Raw genomic sequence first — 26,869 nt, 5'->3', positions numbered from 1 at the left:
AGTACTACAACTTTTGTTTAGACCCCGTTGACTAATTCTCATTCTATCTCAGATTTACAAAACTGTATTTGAATTCGCCGCGTTTGAAGAGTAAAGATTAAGTTTCGTCGATATTTTTAACATACGAGCTCTATTCTCAACGTTATTTATATCCACGCGTTGGTATTTATAAGTACTACAACGTTCATTTAGACTCCGTCGGTTAATTCTCATTCTATCTCGGATTTATAAAACTGTATCGAATTCACCGCGCTCGAAGAGTAGGGACTAAGCTTCGTCTATATCTTTCGCATACGAGCTCTGTTTTCGATTTTCTTTTTATCGTTTAGCTCCTATTAACGATATACTCATTTATTGTTTAGATTATTTTGGCTAAAAATCGACCGATCTAAAATTCGAATTTCCGGGCTGTGCACTATTATGCTAAATATTAGAAAAATCGTAATTTCCTCATACAAAGTCAGATTTGGACGTTCTTTTAATGCATGCTCTCGGTTTAACATATACTATGACTTTCGTTTAGATCTATAACGTTAGAAAGTATTTTATCATAAATTCACTTTTTACGATTCTTGGTGTCGTGTCGGTTTTGCCGTAAAACTTTGACGGGTCATAACTTCTTCGTTATAACTCGGATTTCGACGTTCTTTATATGTACAAAACCATTGAGACATATTCTACCACTTGGTTAAGATTATTTATTCTAAATAATCTTTTATCGAAAAGTAATTTTCGATACTTATTACCTCTAAAATAACTTTTGTTAAAGAAAAAAAAATAAAAGAAATTAAAAAAGGAAAAAAAATTATTTTATATTGCCAAAAGACCAACCATAAAAGTTTTAGGAACCCCATGAATGATGTTCCTAATTTTTTTTTATTAGCAAACTAGGTATGAGACCTGTGTATTACACGTTTTGATTTAAAAAAAAAGATTAAACATTAAAAGGTAAACATAAAATATTTTTTAATGTACAATTTAAAAATAAGAAATAAAGAAACGTATTTGTTGCATTTTAATATCATATATATATATATATATATATATATATATATATATATATATATATATATATATATATATATATATATGATATTTAATACTTTACATATATAAGTATGGTTTAAATTTTAAAAATTAAAACAAATCAAAAATTGACAAGTGGATAATATTTATTTAAAAAATACCATAAAATAATAAGTATCAAAACTCATGAAATATTAATATGTGGAAAAAAAAACCTTTATTTAATAAGAAGGAAATCAAATTGTGACTTTTGTTAAGATTTATATAATTTTGTCCATTATTTTAATTTAATACAAAATAAAATAAAAATGAAATAATAGTGTAAAAATTATGAATTTTTAAAATATTTTTCAGTTTCCCTTTATTTACATGCTTTTTGTATTATTTAAATTTTAAAGTCTAATGAAGTCTTTAGATTTTTCTTTCCAAAAATAAAAAAAAGTCTTACGGAAATTAGACGTCGTCGGTGGGCAACCCTAGACGTCGTCGTATTGTCTGTCTTCTTCATCCAAACAACCGCAAAACAAAATGAAAACCTCATTGCTTCCAATATGAAAAAAATTTCAGATCCATGAATGCGTATTATATGCACGTACGTACCAATTACTGCATATACGCATTCATTATTGTGTTTGCAATCGTTCTTTCATCTGATCCTTTGATCCCTAAAAAAATTTCCCCAAATTTGCGATAATCAAAATCATACATTGTTGCAATACCTTGCTTAAACCCTAAAATTTTCAATTGGTATTCTCAAAAACTGGAAATTTCTGGAATAAATGAAAATTTGATCGATATGTGTCGTTTCTAGATGAAGTCGAAGAACCCTAGTTCATAATGTCGTGGGGATTAGGATGGAAGAGGCCATCCGATGTGTTTCATTTGTCTTTGTATTATGGTTCGGAGGATGCATTAGATGATCAGACTCGTTCGTCTTCGCCGCCACCACAAACATCATTGGGATCATCGTCGACATCGCAAGATAATAATAATAATTCCAATAATCCCGAAGTAGGGTTTCGGATCGATCTCGATTGGAACGCCGGCGATGACGAAGATCAGGTTACTTTGAGACTTCAGTCTCAGGTTATGGTGGCGTTGCCGTTGCCGCAAGACACGGTTGTGATCCGGTTATTGGAGTGTGATGATCCAAGTCAGGTTAAACCCGGTGAAGAGGTTGGTGAGTCTGGCAGAGCGAATGAGGTTAGAAATGCGGTGAGTGTGGATATGAAGGTTGTGAAACAGAGGGAACCACTTCGGGCGGTGGCTATGTCACGGGTCGGCGGTTCAGGTCAGCAAAACGATGGGATGGGCGTGCTTACTAAACTGTTGAAATCGGATTTTGCTGCAGAGTCGGGTCCTGGTCATGCAGAAGGGCCGAGGGTGGAGTGTTGTGCTGATCATTGGAGAAATGTCATTGTTGTCAGCCTCTACAACTGTGGGTTGTTAGTAAGTTATTTGTAATTAGATTTTTCTATAACTTGCGTGTACTTCACATCATTGTAAGCAAATTGTTTGCAATTTTTTGATAAAATTACAAATATTGAACCTATTAACAGACTCTTCCAGTAGAGGTGACTAAACTTCCCCTTCTCGAGAAGCTATTCCTTGATAACAATAAGCTCACAGTTTTGCCACCTGAGCTTGGTGCTTTGAAAAACCTGAAAGTGCTTACAGTTGACTACAATATGTTGGTTTCAGTACCAGGTAACAAACTAACAGTAGGCACTTTTTATGGGTATAGAACAAATCTGCATCATCACATCATGTACTCATCCTTCATTTTCTGTTTGAACCCTACACAGCTGAATTGAGGCAGTGTGTTGGACTTGTGGAATTATCACTTGAACATAATAAGCTAATCCGCCCTCTTCTTGATTTCAGGTCATTCACTCAGATTGTAACTTGTATTATACTGAAGGCTAAACCTATTTCTACTTGAGATTTACTGTGATCTTTTATGCAGGGCCATGGCTGAACTACGTATTCTTAGGCTATTTGGTAATCCTCTTGAATTTCTTCCCGACATTTTGCCTTTGCATCAACTTCGCCACCTGTCTCTTGCAAACATTCGTATAGTGGCAGATGACTCTCTTAGATCACTGAATGTCCAGATAGAGGTACCAAATGATGACAATTCTTTTTATTGTTTAAACAACTTTTAGTTGAAAATTAACTTACTTTTTGCTTGCAGACAGAAAATAGTTCTTACTTTGTTGCATCAAGGCACAAGTTGAGTGCATTTTTCTCTCTTATCTTCCGTTTTTCCTCGTGTCACCATCCTTTGCTAGCATCTGCTTTGGCCAAGATGATGCATGATGAAGGAAACCGTGTGGTTATTGGTAAAGATGAAAATGCAGTGAGACAGCTTATAAGCATGATTAGTAGTGAAGATCATCATGTGGTAAACTAGCAGTTTATATGGCTTCTTTTTTGTTTATCTCTCATATTCTTTGGATTCTTATTTCAAGTAGTTTTATGCTGTTGCAGGTTGTGGAGGCTTGCTCTGCACTCACTTCTCTTGCATCAGATGTATCTGTGGCTCTTCAATTGATGAAATGTGACATCATGCAACCAATCAAAAGAGTACTTACATCCGTTGGACCTCAAGAACTAAAATCCATTTTGCAAGTTGTGGCCAAGTTGGGTTTTGTTTCTGATACTGTGGCCCAAAAAATGCTTAGCAAAGATGTCATGAAATCATTAAAGTTATTATGTGCCCATAAAGATCCAGAGGTAAGCTTGCTATTAGGGACTCTTTTTTTCCCCATTAAGTCCTGAATGGATTGCATAAACTGACTGAATGGGAATTGATGTCTGTCTGGTTAAAGTGATTAAACCAACTACCCGTCATTTTACCCTTTGCTTATAAAAGATACAACTGCAAGTGTTCATGATTTCAATGCTTCACCATTATGATGGGAGGGTTGGGTAGAAGGGAAAGTTTGTAAAGAAATGCATCTTAAGCCATAAAGCTCCAAATTTTCACTTAACCCATTAAGACAATCTTAATGCATTCAGTCAAAAAGGAACACTCACATATTTCTGTTGTCTGTATTATGTGTTGTATCCATTAAGTCCGGTAGCTTGTCAATTTCTAGTATATTTTTATTATACTTTTCTGCATGGTTGTCTGAATTAAGGTGTTATCATTATTCATCAGGTACAAAGGTTAGCATTGATAGCTGTTGGAAACTTGGCCTTCTGTTTGGAAAACCGACGTATTCTTGTTGCTTCTGAAAGTCTAAGAGATCTTCTTTTACGCCTCACTCTTTCATCTGAGAGACGTGTGAGCAAAGCTGCAGCTCGTGTCCTGGCTATTCTTGGTTGGTTTTGTTGATTATAAATTCCAAAAAGTTTTAAATCTCTATGAATAGAATCTATAAATACCATTTTGGTCATTGTTGTTATTTAAATTTGGGTCATTCTATGTTGGTATTTAGGGGAGAATGAGAATCTGAGACGTGCTATTAAAGGAAAGCAAGTCCCAAAGCAAGGATTGCGTATACTTGCAATGGATGGAGGTGGGATGAAAGGTCTTGCTACTGTTCAAATTCTTAAAGAAATTGAAAAAGGCACTGGAAAACAAATTCATGAAATGTTTGACCTTATCTGTGGGACATCAACTGGTGGCATGCTTGCTGTTGCAATTGGGATAAAGCTTATGTCTCTGGAGCAATGTGAAGATATATACAAAAATCTTGGTAAGTCAAAGAAAGTCAAACATGTTTTTTGGGGGGTAGTTTCGTCATTTTTTGGTTTATAATTTTGCAGGGAAGCTTGTTTTTGCTGAGCCTGTTCCTAAAGATAATGAAGCTGCCACTTGGAGAGAGAAGTTGGATCAGCTTTATAAGAGCTCTTCCCAAAGTTTTAGAGTTGTTGTACATGGATCTAAAGTATGTGATATTCTTCTTTTCTAATATCTTTTCTAGATCAGATGTATATATGAGAAGGTTATATAATTTGTATATTAATTAATTAATTAATTATCTAAAACTACAAGTTTCAACTTTGTCCAGCACAGTGCCGATCAATTTGAGAGGCTATTAAAAGAGATATGTGCAGATGAAGATGGAGATCTTTTAATCGATTCATCAGTAAAAAGGATTCCAAAAGTTTTTGTTGTATCAACTTTAGTCAACGTGGCACCAGCTCAGCCGTTTATATTCCGTAATTATCAGGTTTTTTATTTTTATTTTCCACAAATTATTAATTAAATTTGCTTCCTAATGGAAAATAAACAATCATTGACATTATTTCCATTTAAAATCTAGTACCCTGCTGGCACACAAGAAGTTCCTTTGACAATGTCAGACAATTTTTCAACCACTGCAACTACTGGTGCTCAAGTTGGGTATAAAAGGAGTGCTTACATGGGAAGCTGTAGACATGATTTATGGCAAGCTATAAGAGCATCATCTGCTGCTCCATATTATCTTGATGATTACTCTGATGGTATAAACCCTAAACCCTGAACTTATGATTGTAATATCTGGTTGAGTAACTTATAAAAATATAAAAAAAGCCGACATTTTTCATTTATATATCATGTATCTTGTCCAGGTGTATTTAGGTGGCAAGATGGTGCTATTGTGGCAAATAACCCTACAATATTTGCAATACGTGAAGCACAACTTCTATGGCCAGATGCAAAGATCGACACTCTTGTTTCAATCGGTTGTTGTTCTGTTCCAACAAAGGTAATAAATTCTTTATTGACATCTTTTTGGGTTTTTTTTTAAATCTGTCGAATAACCGGAATGTGAATAAAGTTAAAATGACCAAAATACCCTTAATATTGATTGTAGGCTCGTAAAGGTGGATGGAGGTATTTGGACACTGGGCAAGTGTTGATTGAGAGTGCATGCTCAGTGGAGAGAGTTGAGGAAGCTTTGAGCACATTGTTGCCAATGATTCCTGAAATAAACTATTTTCGCTTCAATCCAGGTGACCTAAATAATGTTATGTTAAATCTGTTTATTGTGTGAAACTAATGCTACAACATATCGTGAATGACTTAAATAGTTAAATTCATATAGCATGCTTTCTGTTGTTTTTACAGTTGATGAACGTTGTGATATGGAGTTGGATGAAACGGACCCCACAGTCTGGCTTAAGTTGGAGGCAGCTACAGAGGAGTATATCCAGAACAATTGTACAGCTTTTAAAAAAGTGTGCGAGAGATTGTTGCTGAACCATAGTGATGAAAAGTTGCTGGAGAATCTCACCTCTCAGCCTTCTTTGAAGTCAAGGGGTCCAAATACTGGTATAATTATTGTAGCATCCTACTTTCATTTCTCTTTATTATAATATCGTACTTTGAAAAATCCTTCCAATTACAACAACAATGTCATCAAATACAAAACAATGTACAATGTCTTTATAAGAAAAAAAATTGTAAGTAGAAGGCTGTAATATCAAGAAACAAAAGTAAGATTCTATACCATTTTGTTAACATCCGTTTCCACAGGTGAGAGTGGTCCATCTTTAGGATGGAGACGTAACGTACTACTAGTAGAAGCTTCTCATAATCCAGATTCCGGAAGAGTCTTCAACCATGCTCGATCACTTCAGACATTTTGTTCAGGTCATGGTATAAGATTAACTCTTCTGAATGCTGCTGCTGCATCTGGATCTGGACCACTTAAGCCAGATCCAGGAACATCTTTCCCTACACCATTCACATCCCCATTATTTACCGGAAGCTTCCCATCAAGCCCACTTCTTTACAGTCCCGATCTCGGTGGAATTCACAGAGTTGGCAGAATCGAATCCGTACCACATTTAAGCCTCGATGGATTCCATTCCGGAAGGACTGCTTCCCCTCCGGAATCACCCACCGTCCCCAGACAGCTTTCAATGCCTGTTAGAATATTGCATGAGAAATTACAGAATTCTCCTCAGGTCGGTGTTGTTCACCTGGCTCTCCAAAATGATACCACTGGCTCCATATTAAGGTCCGGATTTCTCTTCCTTCAATTCTCCCGCTTTTTAATATTTGTATCAACCACTAATCATACAAAGTTGTTTATTTATAGTTGGCAAAACGATGTGTTTGTGGTGGCTGAGCCAGGAGAACTTGCGGAGAAGTTTCTACAGAATGTTAAATACAACTTGCTATCAATGTTAAAAGGAAGACGTAGAAAATACACATCAGTAATCTCCAACATCTCTACCATTTCTGATCTTGTTGCATGTCGCCCTTACTTCCAGATTGGTGGCGTTGTCCATCGTTACATAGGACGCCAAACCCAAGTATATGCTTACTCCTTTTCATTTATCCTACTTTGAAAAACATATCACTTATATATACATGTATCCTAATGATTGATAAAAGGTTATGGAAGATGATCAAGAAATTGGGGCTTACATGTTCCGAAGAACAGTCCCTTCTATGCACTTAACTCCCGAAGATGTTCGTTGGATGGTATGTTTATATCTTTCCATATACATATACATATACACATATATACATATACATATATAGCTTAAGAGATGAAATCTGGAAAATGAAATTGACAGGTTGGTGCATGGAGGGACAGGATAATAATATGCACGTGTTTATACGGACCATCACCCGCCCTAATAAAATCCTTCCTCGACTCTGGAGCAAAAGCCGTGATATGTCCATCGTCTGAACCCCAAGAAATGCAACTAACAACATTTCATGGCTCAACCACCGAATTCAATGATTTAGAAAACGGTAAATTTGAAATCGGGGTAGATGAAGGAGATGATGAAGGCACGGAACCCGTAAGCCCATCGAGTGATTGGGAAGACAGTGAGACGGATAAAGGTGGTACAGGTACAGATACTGATAAAGGTATGTTAGTTTGGGATGATGATGAGGAGGAGTTGTCAAAATTCGTGTGTCGGGTATATGATTCGATATTTAATGGGGGAGCTCGAGTTAATGTTGCGTTGCAACAAGCTCTTGCGTCTCATCGAACCATAAGGTATTCGTGTCATGTCCCTCGTGTACCTTAAATATTGTTTGTTATACAAATATATATATAAAAAGGAAATCAAATAATAGAGGAGGTATACGGAATATTATAGATGAAGATAAAGAAGGGTGATGTTTATTATGTAATGTTTTCATCATCATCGCCCTTATAATGAAGGGATAGTGTTATTTTTATTTGTTGACTTTTGGAAGAATATGTGACATTTTTGGTATGTTATAGAGTGTATAGATGAGATAGAGGAATAATAAATGAAATGCGTGACATAAAATTATCTTTTTTTGTAATCATTTTTAAGATATCGATTACTTGTATATATTCTTTCCATAAAATGGATAAAAAGGGGAGATGGATTAATCCGTTCCACCCGACCCGTATCAAACCTACCCGATCTGTTTGGCCAAGCCGACAAGCAAATATGCCAACTTAATTTGCAAATAAGTAATAATATAAACATGGGAAAGGTAAGAAAAAAGAGTTGAAAAGAAGAAAGTAAGAAACTAACGCATTCATTGTGATGCCGAAAGGACAATCAAGTGGTTTCATGATATGATCTAATTCAATAGAAACATCAATTATTACTTCTTTTGGTAAACCGCAACTACCCTTTTAAATAATATCTCATTAGTCATTAGACTTTGATAACATCAAATAATTTATAGTTTTAAGTCTTATAGTAACTAATTTTTTTTATGTTATTCTTAAAGTATCTTATATAAACCATAAACGATACTTTGATAATTTCTGCACTCAAAATCCTACAAACAACATTAAAAAATCTTATATTTTATTCACTAAATAGGGAAATTGACACTTCAACACAATCAAATTCGGTGTTTATCTTGAATTGGTCACTAATTTTTTTCCCCCGTGTAATAAGTCATTAAAGTTGAATTTGACCAATTAAACTGGCTTGATTGGTCAAGTGCAGATGTGTGTGAAGGCCGAAGAAGTGATGAGAGGGGAGAAAGAATTTACTATTACTTCACTTGTTATTGTGTAACATAAAAAACCTTGTGTGGAAGCCACATGTGTAAGTTATGTCGACCGATGTGCCATGTAGCGTGCCATGTCACGACAATATCCTTTTCCCTTCTAAAAAATGGTTTTTTTGATACTTAAATGGATAATTGTGCAAAAAAAGAAAGAAAAAACATTAGTACCAAACATGATTGTGCTACAAAGTCAAATTTTCCTACCAAATATGAGCATTTTATACAATTAATTAAAGAGTATTGGTTCAACACGATCTTTCGTTGCTTTCTTGTGTATATATGATTGTTAAGACCGTTACACCAATGAAATAACACTGTCCTCATGATAGAAGCCTAATGGTTGAAGAGTGTAAATTCTACATATAAACCCTAACACACCTTAAATAATATTACTAGTTTTCTGCTATTGACCTCCGCATAGGCCTTGGTGGGTTGATGTGGTATATTTAGATGGTGCGGCTTACCATTTTTGAAATGCCATTACTCATTAGTCTTTTAAGTGTGTCATATCAACTTTTCAATTGTTTATACATTAGAGTTATCACTATTTTTTGGATACTAACTTTTCAGAATGTCTTAAAGTTGCCAAATAACCGATTAGTTTGTCATTCTATTAGTTTGCATGTTTACATTTTTAAAGTATGTCAAATTTATATTATTATATTTTTATTAAGTCTGATTTATTGATATATTAGTTAAATATTATTAAAAGCTTTGTCGGGTGGGATCATTGCTATTATCCATTAGGTAAAAACTTTGTTCATTTGTTCTTGAGTTTAGAAGATGAAGAGGATGAAGGATCATGAGCTTGGAAGTAGATGGGTTCACATTTGCATTTATGAAGATATATTGGGAGTTAATACAAGAAGATTTTATGGAGTATTTTCTTGAGTTTTATGACTCAACCTTCATTCCTTGGGGTTGCAATATATCTTTCATTACATTGATTCCTAAAGTTTCCAGTCAAATGCTAGTGAAGGATTATAGACTGATCAGTTTCGTTGGTGTTCAGTACAAGGTTATTGCTAAGCTTTTAGAAAACGGATTAGATTTGGTTCTTAGTAGTGTGGTTAGTTTTGAAGAATCAGATTTGTGAATGAAACGAAAATTTTAGATGGTCCAATAATGGTAAATGAGATGGTGGATTGGTATAAAAAGAAAGAGAGTGTATGATTTTTAAGATTGATTTTGAAAAAACATATGACTCTTTCTCGCATGGGTACTTGGAGTCGATCATGGGGTTTTTAGGGTTTGGTTAAAAGTGGTTGAGTTGGATTCGACGTTGTATGTCTTCGAAAACTTCTTTTTTGTTGGTTAATGGGAATCCTACTTTACATGGAGCTGATGGAGGTCTTGGTAGGGATACGCCGAAGTATATTTAGAATATGGACATAATAGTAGCTAAAACAACCCGACTAGAACTAGAAATAATATAAATGTAAATGGGAAAATGCCTTAGAAGACCAATTAAGTTTCAAAAACGTTCATATTACCCCAATTACGTTTTTGTTGTTCAAAAAACACCAACGAAATTATGTTTTTTATTATAAAGCCAAATAAAGTTACGGATCAAATTAACGTTTTTTTAATGGTGACCGGCATGTTGCAGGTAAACGATGGGGGTAAATGAGTTGGCATATTTCTGTTGAGTTGGCATATGTGTTGGCATATCTACATGGCATTTGTGTTAGATAGATATAGGACATAATGGGGGATACGACTCCTTAATCAATCCACTTCTTCAATCGACTTCTTCAACATGGCTTCTTCGTCTCGATCCTCCAACTCATGCTCAAGATAAAAAATTTCCAAGTCAAAAAGCACAATTGATAAGGCACATCCTTGTGATTGTGGGTTTCCTTCTCGCATCTGGATATCAACAACAAAGGCAAATCCTGGTAAAAAATTTAGGGTTTGTCCTAACTCTTTGGTAAGTATATATCTAAAAGCTTGTTCTTGTTTGGGTCCCTTTTTGTTTTTCATGCTACAATATTGTTTGTTTATGTTATAATTGAAGATGAAGGATCCAAAGGATAAATGTGATTTCTGGGAATGGGTTGATGATGATGAAGAAATTATAACCAAGAACGAGAATAAGAAAGATGAAGAACATGATTTCAATACTAAAGTGAAGATTGCAATATTGGAACATGATTTCAGTGAGTACAAGATGAAGACTGATAAGGAATGTAAGAGTTTTAGAAAGGAATTGGATAAAATGAAATGTTTAGTGTTGATGTTTGTTGTTTTGTTTGTAGTGAAGTACATGATTTAGTGTTAAGTTTATTATGTAAGGAAAATGTACTTTGAAATTATCAGGATATGTATCTTCAAAGTAGTTTCATTGTACTCATGTAAAATGGTTACGAAGTGGGAATAAAAAGAAGGTATTTGTGAAGACTGATACACATAGAAGGTGTTTATGAAGGCTAATAGTCCATAAAAGTAACATACTTTTTATTGATTGAAAATAGCAAGGGTAAAATAGTCCATAATAAGATTACACTTTATCAAATGATAATAGGAAGGGCAAAATAGTCCATAAAAGGATTGCACTTTATCAAATGATAATAACAGGGACAAAATAGTCCATAAAACATGTGTTGTAAATGGTTTTTAAACACAAGGGCAGTTTTATTGACAAAATAGTCCCACAAAACAGTTTTTACCAATTTTAACATAGTTTTAACAAATAGGGGCAAAATGGTACATTGTTATAATATGCATAAAAGGTAATAAACTACATATCAAAGCATAATTAAACCACATAATCAAGCATGTGCACATAGCACTAAATGTTGGTAAATGTGCACAACACCAAAAGACAAGCCTAAGCATCAAAAAGACAAGCCTAAGCACCAAAAGATGTGCAATAAGCACCAAAAGATGTGCCATTTCAAAGTATCTGACATAATCCTAATAGAACACACTTATCCTAGTTTATAGTAACTGGATTTTCAGTACTTTCCCCACTTCCATCTTTTGTTACCACCTTCTTCCTTAACTTCAGTTTCGTGATCCTCTCAGAAGGTAATCGCCTTTTGTTCGCAACAAAATGCTGAAAAAAAAAACAGGTTGATGCTGATGGTGATGATTTTCTTGATGGTCAATCTCATCCTCTTGTTGTTCAATTTCATCCTCCTGGTGGTCTTCAATATCGCCTTCTTCAACAGCCTCTTCTTCACCAATTCCATCTTCACTAACCCCATCTTCATTGACCCCATCTTTATTGACCCCATCTTCACTAATCCCATCTTGACTAACCCCTTCTTCAACATCCCCTTCACTAACAGTTGCTTTATTTGCTGCATTGTTAAAACAAAAATAATTATTATTATACAAATGTAGATGAATGAATAATCAAAATAAAAACGAACCTTATTTGAGCAATGGACATCGCCTCTTGTTGTGTCCTTCTTGATGACAATTACTACATCTTGAGATGGACATCCCTGTCTTGTTAATTTTATGCTTTCCTTCATTTTCTGTAGGACATTTCATTCTGTTTACTTTGGGCCTTCCTGGCATTCTCCTACGCCGAGGTGGTAATATGGGATCAAATAGAACATCAAGCCACATGTTAGCTCCATTTATTGGTTTGACTGGATACCTATAACAACTTCCAAACATGCTTGTCTTAAACCATACGGCTACATAGTCCTCTGCATTTCCATTCAGGTATAATATAGCAGCAATGGCATGCACACAAGGGATACCACTGAGTTGCCAAGCTCGGCAACCACAAGTTTTGCTTTCAAGGTGAACAACATAAACTTCATGGGCTAATTTCACTTCATATTCTTCCTTGCCATTTGGAATAACATCCCAGTACCTGAAATCATATTAAGAAGGTAAGTTATTTCATATTAAATCACTTACAATTAAATAATATACCTTTGTTCTTCTTTCATCTTCTCAATCCTCTTTCTAATAGAGGGGCAGATTTCCATGTCCCACTTATGCCCCTTAATCTTTTGATTGTACATCCTCTCCATCACGTACAATCTGATTTCTTCCAGCATTGTTATTATTGGTTTCTTCCGGGCCTCTACAATTGCTGCATTGAAAGATTCAAATATACCGTTTTCCACGGGATCACAACAAGTCTGAGGTTCGAAGAATGCTCTGCACCATGTATTTGGGTCTCTTTCTATCAGGTGCTCATAAGCTTCTGTGGACATTGTACGAATTTCCCTCATGTATGATCGGAAATTGGAATCGGTTGTAGCCTTTACAGCCCTCCAAAATAACCTCCTAAACTCAACACCCGTGAACCCCTTCTTCTTAAAGTTGGCATAGATGTGTCGGGCACAATTCCTATGCTCACATGATGGTGCCCTTTCCTTAACAGCCTCCATTAAAGCCTACAAGGTGATAACAAATTTCAGTTTTAAAGTACATAATAACACATAATATAGTAAGTAAAATGTAAACTATAACACACCTTGTGTTGGTCTGAAATAATTGTAAGACCCCTACCATCTCCCATCTCAATGTCCTCAAGTAGAAGATCAATGAACCACATCCAAGTTTCCTTGTTTTCAACTGGCACAACAGCCCATGCTAGAGGATACATTTGGTTGTTTGCGTCCCTACCAACGGCTGTTAACAACTCACCTCTACAAATACCCTTCAAAAAACAGCCATCAACACCGATAACCCTTCTACATCCTTCAATCCAGCCATCCTTGATAGACTTCAGGCAAATATACAAACTTTTGAAGTAGTGTGTAGCATCAGGCGTATGATTTGTCTCGATCAAGACTGTTGACCCAGGATTAACCCTCAATAACTCAGCACCATAATTCCACAGTTTCTCATAATGGCTTACCAAATTGCCTGAAATCTCATCTAGTGCAAAGTACTTGGCATTTCTACACTGCCCAAGACTTACCTTGAGACCATAGTCTTTCCTAACCACTTCTGCCATTTTCCTATAGCTAAACTTAGGCCTTTCCAAAATGTCAGGTATTAACATTTTTCCAATCCACTTATACGTAACAAGACAACCCAATTTTTGTTGTCTAGCACAATTATGTTTATCAATTAGTGACTTGATCTGGAATGAATTTTCCTTGTTCATGGGACTAGCCCATAGTCTAAAAGGGCAAGATGGCTTCCCTTTTTCATTTTTACTGCACCTTACTAACAATGCTTTTGCCTCATTTTTTTTTTCATACCACAATGAATAATCCTTAGACACAGCATAATTTGTTAACATATGTTTCAGTTCATCTCGATCAGAGAATTTCATACCTAACTTAGGCATCATAGTGTCCCATTTTTGGTTTGGATCGTGAATAGGATGTTTTTTTTTACCTTACCACCAGCTTCTTCCTCTATGCCTCTTTGTGGAAAAAGATTCTTCTGTGACAAAAAAGGATCAACAACTTCAGGCCATTGAATGTCCTTATCATCAACTTCATGGTCCACCGATAAATCATCCGATAATACCAAGTCCACATCATCTTCATATGTTTCAGTACCACTATCCCATTCTTCAGCTTTTTCTTCTTCAATCCAATCTAGTAAGGGTTCATGATGGTCATCAATGTAGATACTTATTTGATTATCATCATCATCAAACCCAGCATCAAGGAACCTAACATAATCATCTTCATCCCTGAGCTCCCTTAACCCATCTACGAGGGACCGATTTTTAAGACAGTAATACATATCCCGACATCTATTGTTGATCAATTTTTGGAGATAGGTCTTGAACTTCTTGAAATCCATGTTACGTACATCTAGCCCCATAACAGGTACTTTATCAGGATGAAAGTAAACCAAGGGATTAGGAGAAAAAACACCTTTATGGTAGACATCAATGTTGAGTGAGTCACGAGACACGCTTGCTGCACGAGACATGCTGAGAACCCTTGCTGCACAATCGACTAACTTTCCTTCACCTTCTGTAAAAATCAATTTCACTGTCACGAGTTCACCGTTCACCGTTATGTAAGAACCCTAGATATCGATTTCACCCTTCACTGAGAACCCTTGATGGTGAATCGATATCCTTGTGGCACTTATGTTTGATGTAATGTGTTTTAATAATCCATGTCAGATTATCACCGGTAAACAAAGAATCGTAACCCACAGATGCCGGTCACCATTAAAAAACCTTATTTTTATTGGTAACTTTATTTGGATTTATAATAAAAAACATTATTTCGTTGGTTTTTTGTGAACAACATAAACATAATCGGGGTAATATGAACGTTTTTGAAACTTAATTGGTCTTTTAAGGCATTTTCCCTATGTAAATTGGTCTAGTTATTGCAATGATTCTGAAAGGAATATAAGAATTTCTTGTACTTCTAGCTTCTCGCTAGTTCTTGAATGATATAGCTCTTTCTTTTTGTTCAAAAAAAATACCGTAATGATGTTGTGCTTGGAACAAAAAAGATTAAAAAAAATGAAAGTTAAGGTTATGTTGATTATTTATTTGAGTGGTTTGCGTATAAAAACAATAAGCTTACCATCAAATGAATTGACTGAAAATAAAAATCTAATGAATATCATTCCGATATAACTATATATTCTCTTTATCTGATGTATCGCTAGCTTTTTATTATAAATATTCCGGATGTTAAAAAAATTAATAATCTGACTTGCAAGCCTTTGAAGTTTTTAAAGAACTCATTCACGTGGCTTGAAAATTTTAAATGAATTTATCCACGAGGTTTGGAAACATAAAATACTTGGCATTGCAGATGTTTTGAAATTAAGCCTCCAATATGGATATTCTTTTGCTGTTTTCTGGCTTTTTGAAGTTGTAAAAAGGAAACTCTTTTGTACACGGCGATATTTGCATTTTATAGGTCTTAATTTATGAACAGTGTTTTGTATTAAAAATCCATTGTTTATGTACAATTACCGCAATTAAAAAGTGAAAGGAATAATGAAACTTGCATAGGCTTGAGTGTCATTATCATAATATCCCTATGCAAAAAAGCCTAAATTATGCCAAAAGGCAAAACCCATCTCATTATTCACTTTATCAAAGGCATGTCCAAATGGACCACTTTGCGAGAAATGGAATATATTGCATCTCATACACAAAGCAAAACAAGTGCATTCCACCGAAATAAATCTTTCCACACATTAGATGAACACCATGACCACCACCTTCACCACCACCATCTTGCCGGAGAAGATGGCTGGTGGTGATCCGGTTCCAATTGAGATAGGAGCACGTGGTACAGTAGGAAACCTTGTGATGAAGGAGATAGAGTATTTCAAAAGACTTGAAGCTGAAAGTCGTGGTGGTGATCATGGTAAGTGTTCGATAAGAACCACTTCAAACACCAACAAAAAACACGGTGGTGATGGTGGTGGTTCTAAATTTTGGCCTAGTTTTGGATTCTTGACATGGCGGAGGGCTAAGAGGAAGGGCGACGGTAGTGGTAGGTTTTTACCTAGAATGTGCACCATGGTAGATGTCGCCGACAGCCGCCACCACAACCACCATAGATTGAGTAAGATCCCTAGTTTCAGTTACCGAAATCTTAAAGATGATGTTAGCCAATTCGATGTTTAACCACCGTATTAAACGAAACATGGTACATCAGATATTGACAGTCAGTTTTCCGTACAATTATATCTATAAAATATTCACCATGTAAAGTAAATATATGGCATCTTGTTTTATATGTTTGATTTGCATAAAAGGAAACACGAAAGTAAATTCATTTTTTTTTTGAGCTAAATAATGTTATAGTGACATATATTTTATGAAAGTAAAAGGTGTACAATGATTTCAAACAACATTTTAATCGCCATTTGGTTTGTGATCATCTTGAACCATGGCTAGGTAGTCAAGAGCCACAACAACATCACTCATGTATGGCCTTGTGTTTGGTTCTTCTTGTAGACACATTGCTGCAATCGCTATGGCTTGATGCAAACACTTTATCGGGTAATCCCCGTTTAGCAATGGGTCAGCCACCATCGGGTGCTTACTCTGGTCCTTAAACAATGGTTGTGCCTACCAAGGAGATAACACGTACACACAAGTCATATTCTAGTCTTTGAAAGAAAAAGATTAACCCATACAATTAAATGAGGATAAATTTATATAAAGTTGGGCCTTAATGGGAAAAGTCTTATTTACCGGTCAAAAAGAACCATTCATACATAAGTTATGAGACTAAGTCATGGACTCATGTCTCTATTAAGTAAAACACCTTAGTGTGCAGTGTGCACCACATATATGTAACATTTACATGTATATGGGTTATTTTTTTCATGGGGTATCATGATTTTTCTTGAAAACTTACCCATGTAATTAGGTTTTTCTCTTCGGATGGTCTTCGGTGATCAATGACTTTTCTACCCGAGATTAACTCTAGAAACACAACCCCAAAGCTATAAACATCTGATTTAGTCGTTAATTCTCCTGTCATTGCATACTCAGGGGACGAATGCCCGTAAGTCCCCATCACTCTCGTGGAGATATGATCCTCTCCTTCTTTTGGGCCAAACTTAGCAAGCCCAAAGTCCGAGAGTTTAGGATTCATATCATCATCAAGTAATATATTCGAAGATTTTAGATCTCTATAAATGATCGGAGGGTCCGCATCATTGTGTAAGTACTCGAGCCCTTTTGCTACTCCTTTAGCCAACATCATCCTCGTATGCCAATCAAAGGGCGTTTTGTTGTCATCCAAATCTTTAGAAAAAAAAAAGAATAAAACTAAAGTTAAAAATTACAATAACATAAAGAGTAGACCTCGCCCTTTTCAGATCTAACCTCCTTGTAATATAAAATTACTTAAAACGATTACCGTTTTGTAAATTTATATGTATCCTATCTGATATTAGAATTACCGAAAATGTGTTCTTCAAGTGAACCGTTGGTCATGTATTCATAGACCAACAACCTTTGATGCCCATTTGCACAATATCCAATGAGATTGACTAGGTTCGGGTGGCGAACACGACTCAATGTTAGAACCTCCGCTAAAAATTCACTATTCCCTTGTACTCCAATCATGTCCAGTTGTTTCACAGCCACATCCTGCAGCACATGAATCGGGAATATTGTTAAACCACAAATCATATCGACACCATACGATGTATATAACAATTTTGGATTAATGAAGAGCTAATCAATTTTACAAAACCAAACGCTTTACAAAATTCGACCACTATAATCGATTATGATAAATCGGATCGGATTGTGAAGTTTTTTCTTCAAAGGGGTTCAAGAATGGGTTTTCTTTTTTATGATAACGAAAACATGCAAACTAATGGTTTAAACATGGCACAAAATACTTATGAAATAAACGAGGATGGTTAATGTTCACGCGTTGGCATTTGTTAGTAACAGATAACTCATAATTTGACTAAAAGAGAATGAAAAACAACAAAGAAAGATGTATATATATACTTGGTCTTTGCCTTCGAGATGACCCTTGTAGACCCTCCCAAATCCACCTTTGCCCACAAGTAGATCGGGATTGAAGTTTTCAGTTGCATGAGCGAGGTCCCGGAAATTATAGACCTCAGCCACGATCTCTGGATTCTCATGTTTAAGCACCTCCTCGGCTACCATCCTTTGCTTGCTACCGGCGTTTTCTATACAAAATATATAACAATATGCATTTGTTGCTTATATACATAACACCAAAAAAACTTACTAATTAAAATTATATATTGTAATGAAGAAAAAAAAATAATACTAACCGGTATTCATGTCATCTACCACCTCTTGCGTCATCTTGTCAATCGATTTTATTTCAATTTTATAATTTATATACACACGTATATACAGACACGATTGCAATTTACATCAGGTTCTTTATCTCCTTTTCACGCAATACAACGTTTAAGGGTCCGGGACTAGATATAACAAAGACGTATATCCGTTCTTCGAGAACCAAAATGCTGCATGCTTTTGAATCATACATGTATGAATATATACATCAAGATGAATCTGGATCGATGGAATTGGAATCTAAATTATGGATTTGAGTTTTCGGGAGGTGTTTGGTAATTGAGTTAGGAACTTTTTTTTCTTTCAAAAATGAGAGAGGAGAGAAAGTGAGGAAGAATTAGAGGGGGTAGAGACCGAGAGGAGAATTCGGAATGCAGATTGTTGCTTAACTAACTACATTAATTATCATATATATTAGTTTTGTTTTTCTTATATGCCATTTTTTTTTTAATAAAAGAATAGTTATAACTTCAAATAGTTACAAAAGAAAATGATAAGAAGTTTCACGCTATATATAGGGTTTGATTTGCTCTTTAAATTTTTTATGGGTTTATAAAAAAGAAAATGTATGCTAAAATTTATATTAGAAACAGATTTGTATTTTTTCTGGATATACATACTGATGACACATTGCTACTACTACTATTAGTAAAGCATTTCGAAATAACCCTATGCAACTGCGTTGCCCGGCTATCAGAAGTCGCGTTGACCAGCTCCCAATAGTTGCGCTACCTAGCTCTCAGTAGCCGCACTGCCTATCCTTTATAGTTACTCCAGTGTCACGACACTCAGAGCTTGCCGACGGGGCAAAGCTCGGTCTATAAGACATGAGCAGGGGACTTACAGACTTGTACAAACGAATGAGGCTCGAACACGCAAGCAACGACCCAATATCATATATCCATTCATTCTTACTCATCGCCGTTTCTAAAAAGGGGGAGTAGAAGGAGTGACAACACCATGCCGAGGTGTTATTTCTATTTTGAGTAAAGAGCTAAACTACATAACGAGTTGACGTTAAATACGATTGTGCATCCCGGGGAAGAAATTGGCGTTATGAACGAAGAAGAAGCTCCACGGACCAACACCAAACGTCAACCATGTTGCCTGACTATCAGCAGCTCTGGTTGCCAGCTCCAGGAAGTCTCGTTACTCAGCTCTCACCACTCATATTGACCGACCCATGATAGTCACGCCATTCAGCTCTCAGCAGCCGCGCTGCCTAGATCTCATCGGTCGCGCAACCTGGTCCTCAACAACCATGCAACCCAACTCAGCAGCCGCAAAGCCCAATCATCAGCATTTACATTATCTAACTCCCAACAGTCGCGCCAACCGCGCTACCCATTTTTGTTAGTACTTGGGTCGCCTAGCTTTTCCAGCAGTTGTATCATGTTACCAACAACTATGCATCCATTATTCCCATTCCTCACATCCTCTAAGAAAGAGGGGGGGGGGGGGGGGGGGAGAAGGGTTGGTACAACATTATGCAGAAGTGATTCTTATTCTGAAAGGGCAAAGTTAAAGCTCATGAAGAACTGATACTATGCATAATAGTGTACTCCCGAGGTCACATTAACATTCCGGACTGAAAGAGCTGCCTCGTGGTTCAACCCTCGGTAGTCTCGTTGCTCAACTCTTAGTGGTCGTGCTGCTCATCTGTCGCTAGCAGCTCGAAGCTCAGTTCTCAGCAGCCCTGTTGACCAACTCTCGACGACAGTCTCACTAGACACCACTTGACAACAACTACATTATCCAACTCTAAGTAGCAGTGCCGCATAGCCCTCGGTAGACAACTAAGATAGTGAGGCACCAATCGTCACTATAACTAAAGATGCAACAAAGCATCAGGTCCATTACACTTCCACCCGAACTGGTCACCCGGTCTAGACACAAAAGATTGCATGTTGTTGCGCCTAATCGTGCGAGGTTCAACACTCTTGCCTTGAGTCACATAGCTTCTCAGCCCGACTCCATTATAGCGGCAAGCTCCGCTTGCGAGGTTCATCACCCTCGCCTTGAGTCGCCTAGCTTCTTGGCCTGACTCCATCCTAGTGGCTAGCTCTGCATGCAAGGTTCAACACCCTTGCCTTGAGTCGCCTAGCTTCTCAGCCCAACTCCATTATAGCGGCAAGCTACGCATGTGATGTTCAACAACCTTGCCTTGAGTCGCCTGGTTTTTCAGCTCGACTCCATTCTAGCGGCATGCTCTGCCAACGAGGCTCAAAGGCTCGCAACCTTTGCCTATATGAATCCACACAATGCTCTCCCACATGATGTATTTCTGATCATTGGCAGCTAAGCTCGATCCATTCCACGGGATGCTCTCTCGTGACATCTCCATGATCGCTAACTACTAAGCCCAAGCTATTCTTCTAAGTCGCACAACATAAGTCGTGCAACATAAGTCATGTATCGTCATGCACCATAAGTTGCACATCACTAGCTTATTTCATGCATAACACCATGATCTCAATGTTTCCTCTCTCACAGTCGTCATGTGTCACACCCCAAAACCAAGAACGACGGAAACGTTCTGGGGCGGAGGACGTCATGTACAGTATCACAACAATAAAAATTAGTAAATAAACAACAACATCATTCATTGCATTAATAATATAATTTTAACACAAGTGTGTTCTGTCAAATTATAATAGACACTAAAGCATAAATCAAAATGAGAGATGAGTCTTGAGCGAGCTCCATCATCTCTAAACCTTGCATCGGTACCTGTCTATAGATGACCTGAGGATACAAGTAATTTTGAAAGCGAGTATCAGCATTGAAGATGGTGAGATCATAAGTATTTTAGTGTCTTAATTTGTATGTAAGAATTTGTAAGTTTATAAACTGTAAGTATGGAAAATGTAAATGAACTGTAAGTATAGAAAATGTAAATGAACTGTAAGTATAAAAATGTTTGTAAAACAACTGTAAACGTTTAAAAAAAACTAGAAATCCCTATGATTCCTACTTTATATAAAGGTGTCTTCTACCAAGACTTAACTGTTCTAAATTTTCGTTTCTTGTAAAAGTGTGTAATTTTCCCCAGTGTAACTATCATTATCAAAATATAGTTTTTACATTAAATGTTTAAGTGAAATGATCACTAAATATATGAAAAGGGGAAATTAATGTAGTACTGTAGTGTTGTATTATAGGAACTACTGCTGTACTAACTACCTTAAACCGGATTTATATTAAGGCATCATGTGATTAATTGTACCATACTATTGACTGGTAACAACGACATACGAATGGTCGTAAAACGGAATGACGTTTGGCACCCGCAGACCCGCAGGTCCGGCTGTAGCTAGCAGCAAGGTGTAGGATAGTCAATTCAGTATAGATCTATACGCAAACTCACGCTCTCCCTCCAAGATAATTCTGGCTACAACTCGGGCCATGACATTTAAGGCATGCTCCGATACAGTGGATCACAATTGTTAACGTATTCATGTATATGTAATGTAATGTTACTTGTTCTAGTATCGTTGTATATGTTCTCTTCCTAGTATAGTTGTATATGTTCTTCTCTAGTATAGTTGTATATGTTCTTCTCTAGTATAGTTGTATATGTTCTTCTCTAGTATAGTTGTATATGTTCTTCTCTAGTATAGTTTTGACTCATGAATGAACTGACTCATAGTATGATATTGTGTTCTAGTAATTGTTCTAGTATCTTCCTAAACTACCCCTATGGTAGTTTACTAGTAATCTAACTGGTAGGAATGAACATGGATGTATACCGTTGCTACCTAAGGGTATTGAATGAACTGGAAGAACCTTTATGACTATATATGTACACATGATATATAACTAATATTTAAACGACCTTCAGATGGGTACCAGATATCCCACCAAACCACATCTCAAGCCCGAAAAGGAAATAGGGTGGATAGCCTTCCTAAGTCTTTTAAACATTACTCATATAAATATACATATATAGGCATGCAATTTATAACATAAAAGCATAAAGTAAGTTTTGTAAAACCTTTGAACATAATTATTATCTTAAGAAAAGATCGACTTGATGTCAATCTATAAAACGGTTTGAAGGCATGGGTTTGATAAAACAATTTAGTATAAGGAAACATTTGTTTGAATCACAATTGTAAATAAGTTTGAAATAAAACATACAGAGTAAAATGTACAGTGTAATAAGGAGTTTTAATCATATAAAATGTTTATGAAAATCATTTGAAGGAAATCTGTTTGGTAAAATGGCTAATGAGTAGCCAATCATTTGAATGCTGCTTACTAATCACATGTGATGGATATAGTAACTAGCATAATTCTACTTGTATCCCCCCCAAAAAACATTCAAAAACTGTTAAAACATTGATTAAGGGGTATGAACTCACCTGTAGTAAGTGACTGGAATTGAACGGACTGTTATCGTAAGGAAGGATCGGACAAGTGCTTGGTGTCAAGTGAAGACTTTAGACACACACAATGATCCTAATTACATATGAAGACATATGTATATAAATAATTAGTGATTAAAACACTAATTATACAAGTATAAACATTCTAACGTCGGGAAAACACTTTTGGTCAAGTGCTAGGAGGCTAATGGGTTGCAACCAAGGAGTGCAAAGCCTCTAATGGGAGTTTATGGTCAAATGACCATATGCTTTGGAGTTTACGGCCCAGGGGAGTAAACTCCTGGCCGTAAACTCTCAACAAGGTCTCTAAATAAAGCCTATCATTTATACAACTAGTTTGGTGAATTGTTTCAAGGCTAAATCAAGTGTTTGGGCTTCCTATTAACTCCTTTGAGGAGTTTACGGCCCTGGGACCATATCCCATGGAGATTAGGCCATAATCTCCCTTGGGGGAAGGTTTATGGTGTTTTCAAGTCTCTAACACTTCAAGGTTATGATCTATGTTGGGTTCTAGGCATAAGGAAGGAGTTAGGGTGTCATTTGACCCCTTTTCAGGGGTTTACGGCCCAAGAACTTGTCTTGGCTGTAAACTCCTTAATACTTGTGATTCCTTATGTTTTCTAGGCTTTAAACACATTAGGGTACATGTCTAAATTCAAGCCTAAGCCTTAGGTAGTGTTTGTGGCATCAAACCACCCCTAACTAGAGTTTTCGGCCCATGAACCAGTTGGCCATGTGTTTGCGGCCGTAAGCACCCCTAGGTGTTGGTATTTTGATTGTTTTAGGTATTAGACACATCAAGGTAATGTGCTATGCTAGCCTCTTGGCTAAATGAAGGCATTTAGGGCATTTTGGCACTTAATCATGGAGTTCACGGCCCAAGAACCTCCTTGGCCGTGAACTCTCTTTCCCCCCTTGAATCTTAATTGTTTTGGTGTCCTAAACATGCAATGGTGGGTTCTAGTTCGAGTTCCATGGCTTTGAGGGACTTTGGGACACGTTAGGACCTTAAAATGGAGTTTACTCTCCAAGAATGTTCTTGGGCGGTAAACTCCCGAATCTCACAGATTTGATATGTAATTGATGTTTCTAAACACAATCTAAGCTATATAACATAACTAGATCGAAGTACTCATAATTTGGGATAAAAACCCGAAGATCCGTGAGAAAGAATTTTGGCTTTTCTCTAATTGGAAATGTAACTAATGAACTATTTGGTTCAGTTTTCTATATATAGTCCTGGGATTTTTGGCAGAAAATATTTTTATTCTCGGAATGAACTCTAATATCCTAGAGTATTGGAATAACAGTGTTGCACAAAACCCTAGTGCATCCACTCTCCTGATATCTCCTTAAGTGTAAATCCTGAAAAGTGGCCCTGCTACCTACTACCTTTCAGTAGCCCTGCTACCTACTACCTCTGACGACCGATGAGGCGTTTTCTACATTACATCCTGCTATAGTGAGGTTATTCTCCAGCAAGAAGGTTATCCTGAAAGTGGCCCTGCTACCTACTACCTTTCAGCATCTCTGTTTCATGGCCCTCGGAAACGGTCTAGCTGGGTAACCCCTACCTGTAGCCTCGCCGTCTATCCCTCAACATATATGTTTCCTAGCCCTTGGAAACGATCTTGCTGCACAATCCTTACCTATAGCCTCGTCGTGTATCCTTCAACATCTCTATTGCCCGGCCCTCAGAAACGGTCTTGCTACACAACCCTTGCCTATAGCCTCGCTGTGTATCCATCAACATCTCTGTTGCCTAGCTCTCGACAATAGTCTCGCTGTGCATCGCCTACCTACAACCCCTACTACTTATATTTTGGTCAACAACAATACGACTCACCGGTTTGACAACATCAATCTCGGAGAAAGAGTTTTTTCTACTTTTTATGCCAACAACTTTGTTGTGTATTGATATAATAACCTTTCTTTATTCTTCATAGTCTGATCTGGTCACCTATGCTACCCACATCAGACTGGTGGGTGGGGGGGGGGGGGGGGAATCCAGTTAGGTATAACGTACTTTGGAGACACCTTTAGGCAGTGTTGCAAAACTCGCCGAGTTGGCCGAGTACTAGTCCGAGTACTCGCTACTCGGTCCCTTACCGAGGCGAGTTACAAAATCCGAGTACTTCCGATCGTCCCCTTATTGAAGTGAGCATTGTTGTAAAACTCAGTCAACTCAGTGATTAATATGTATCGTATACTTAATGATTTATTATTTAACACATACATATATGATTATTACTACATATATATCTTAAATTTTCAATAATTATTCACGAAGTGGGACCATTATGTGTTTTTTTAGTTTTTGTGTATTCACATGTATCTAATTTTGTTATACATTTCATTTCACTTATGGTTTTAACTTATGATTTTGACATATATAATTTTCCTAAAAATATTTCTATATGAATTTCCGAATCCGAGTACTCCCTGAGTACTCCCAGGTACTCGTTACTCGGTAGTCGGCCGAGTAAGTACCGAGTAGCGAGTTCTACAACCATGCCTTTAGGATGGTTGTTAATGCTTGTGCAAAGTAGAATATGTACGTGGTTATCAATGATATCCCATATGCGTGTGACTACAACAACAACTGCATCAGATACCAGTCTCAGGGGCTGAATGGCGAGATAACGTTTCTTAGCTACTTTGGCCTGACACCTTATCGAAATCATCGCCGCATAGCAGCCCCGCTCCACATAACATTATTAGCAACCTCGCTCTGCATGATGGCAACTACGGTTACGTTGCATCACACCAACCGTATCACATTCCTCTTAATGAAGGAGTATCAAGGCATCTCGAGCTGCATAAGCAATGCTTGAATCATACATGTATGAATATATACATAAAGATGAATCTGGATCGATGGAATTGGAATCTAAATTATGGATTTGAGTTTTCGGGAGGTGTTTGGTAATTGAGTTAGGAACTTTTTTTTCTTCAAAAATGAGAGAGGAGAGAAAGTGAGGAAGAATTAGAGGGGGTAGAGACCGAGAGGAGAATTCGGAATAGAGATTGTTGCTTAACTAACTACATCAATTATCATATATATTAGTTTTGTTTTTCTTATATTCCATTTTTTTTAATAAAAGAAGAATAATCCTACTAATAGTTATAGACTGAAATAGTTACAAAAGAAAATGATAAGAAGCTACACGCTATATATAGTATAGAGACGAGCAATACTGCTGCGATCGAGTGACACTATTATTAGGATGGTTTATTAGGGTTTGATTTGTTCTTTAATTTTTGATGGGTTTATAAAAAAGACAATATATGCTCGAATTTATATTAAAAATAGATTTGTATTTTTTTCTCGAATTTATATTAGAAATAGATTTATATTTCAACCTAGTATCGCACGAATAGCCCAAATAAGTAATAACAGAGTTGAGTATTGAATGAAACAAACATGTAAGTCAATTTAAACGTAGGAATTAGAAAACTAGCCGACGTAAGTCACTTTAAATATTTCTTGTGTGATCAAACATTATAATGTTTAAGTTGAAGAGATGATTAAAAAGTTATGCAGGAAAAATGGCTAGTATATTCCCATTGATTGAAAATGAAGTACACAAGGTAACAAGAATGATATAATCCCTACTTTGTGGGAGGACTAAACCTGCCAACATACTAAAGTATATGGACCAAAGATGGAAATATACAAAAGTCTTATTGTTGAAATCTGAATCCCAAAACTTTAGGGACCAAACCTGTCAATATACAAAAATATATGGACAAAATCTGTCAATATACAAAACT

General features: G+C 36.4%; 3 protein-coding genes across 4 annotated transcripts; 2 read left to right on the top strand and 1 right to left on the bottom strand.

Moving 5' to 3' along the window:
• Positions 1 to 1,487: 1,487 nt before the first annotated feature.
• On the top strand, positions 1,488 to 8,265 carry LOC145004271 (phospholipase A I-like protein). 2 transcript variants are annotated; one of them, XM_078963166.1, is made up of 18 exons: positions 1,490 to 2,475; positions 2,586 to 2,733; positions 2,832 to 2,910; positions 2,993 to 3,146; positions 3,221 to 3,430; positions 3,517 to 3,762; positions 4,190 to 4,352; positions 4,470 to 4,730; positions 4,801 to 4,922; positions 5,046 to 5,207; positions 5,301 to 5,481; positions 5,590 to 5,726; positions 5,835 to 5,973; positions 6,089 to 6,292; positions 6,497 to 6,983; positions 7,065 to 7,281; positions 7,364 to 7,453; positions 7,549 to 8,265. In XM_078963166.1, exons 1-18 carry the CDS (start codon positions 1,864 to 1,866, stop codon positions 8,011 to 8,013), a joined length of 4,077 nt encoding a protein of 1,358 aa, XP_078819292.1. In that variant the 5' UTR covers positions 1,490 to 1,863; the 3' UTR covers positions 8,014 to 8,265. The 2 variants fall into 2 exon arrangements, with proteins under 2 accessions (XP_078819291.1, XP_078819292.1); XM_078963165.1 differs by having other exon boundaries at positions 1,488 to 2,475; positions 6,497 to 7,281.
• Positions 8,266 to 16,106: 7,841 nt separating this feature from the next.
• On the top strand, positions 16,107 to 16,529 carry LOC145006689 (uncharacterized). Its single transcript, XM_078965759.1, has one exon. It carries the CDS (start codon positions 16,107 to 16,109, stop codon positions 16,527 to 16,529), a length of 423 nt encoding a protein of 140 aa, XP_078821885.1.
• Positions 16,530 to 16,647: 118 nt separating this feature from the next.
• On the bottom strand, positions 16,648 to 19,039 carry LOC145005718 (putative serine/threonine-protein kinase PBL23). Its single transcript, XM_078964827.1, has 5 exons — positions 18,677 to 19,039; positions 18,381 to 18,568; positions 17,819 to 18,008; positions 17,269 to 17,660; positions 16,648 to 16,976 (listed from the first exon to the last, which is right to left on the bottom strand). The coding sequence occupies exons 1-5, from the start codon at positions 18,708 to 18,710 to the stop codon at positions 16,761 to 16,763; spliced, it is 1,020 nt and encodes a 339-aa protein (XP_078820953.1). The 5' UTR covers positions 18,711 to 19,039; the 3' UTR covers positions 16,648 to 16,760.
• Positions 19,040 to 26,869: the final 7,830 nt, after the last annotated feature.

This window comes from Lactuca saligna, chromosome 7 (genome assembly GCF_052625555.1).
Source record: "Lactuca saligna cultivar CGN05327 chromosome 7, ASM5262555v1, whole genome shotgun sequence".
In the NCBI taxonomy this organism is placed as follows: Eukaryota; Viridiplantae; Streptophyta; class Magnoliopsida; order Asterales; family Asteraceae; genus Lactuca; species Lactuca saligna.
Note: the sequence above shows the minus strand (reverse complement) of the source record. Positions and strands in the feature narration are given on the sequence as shown.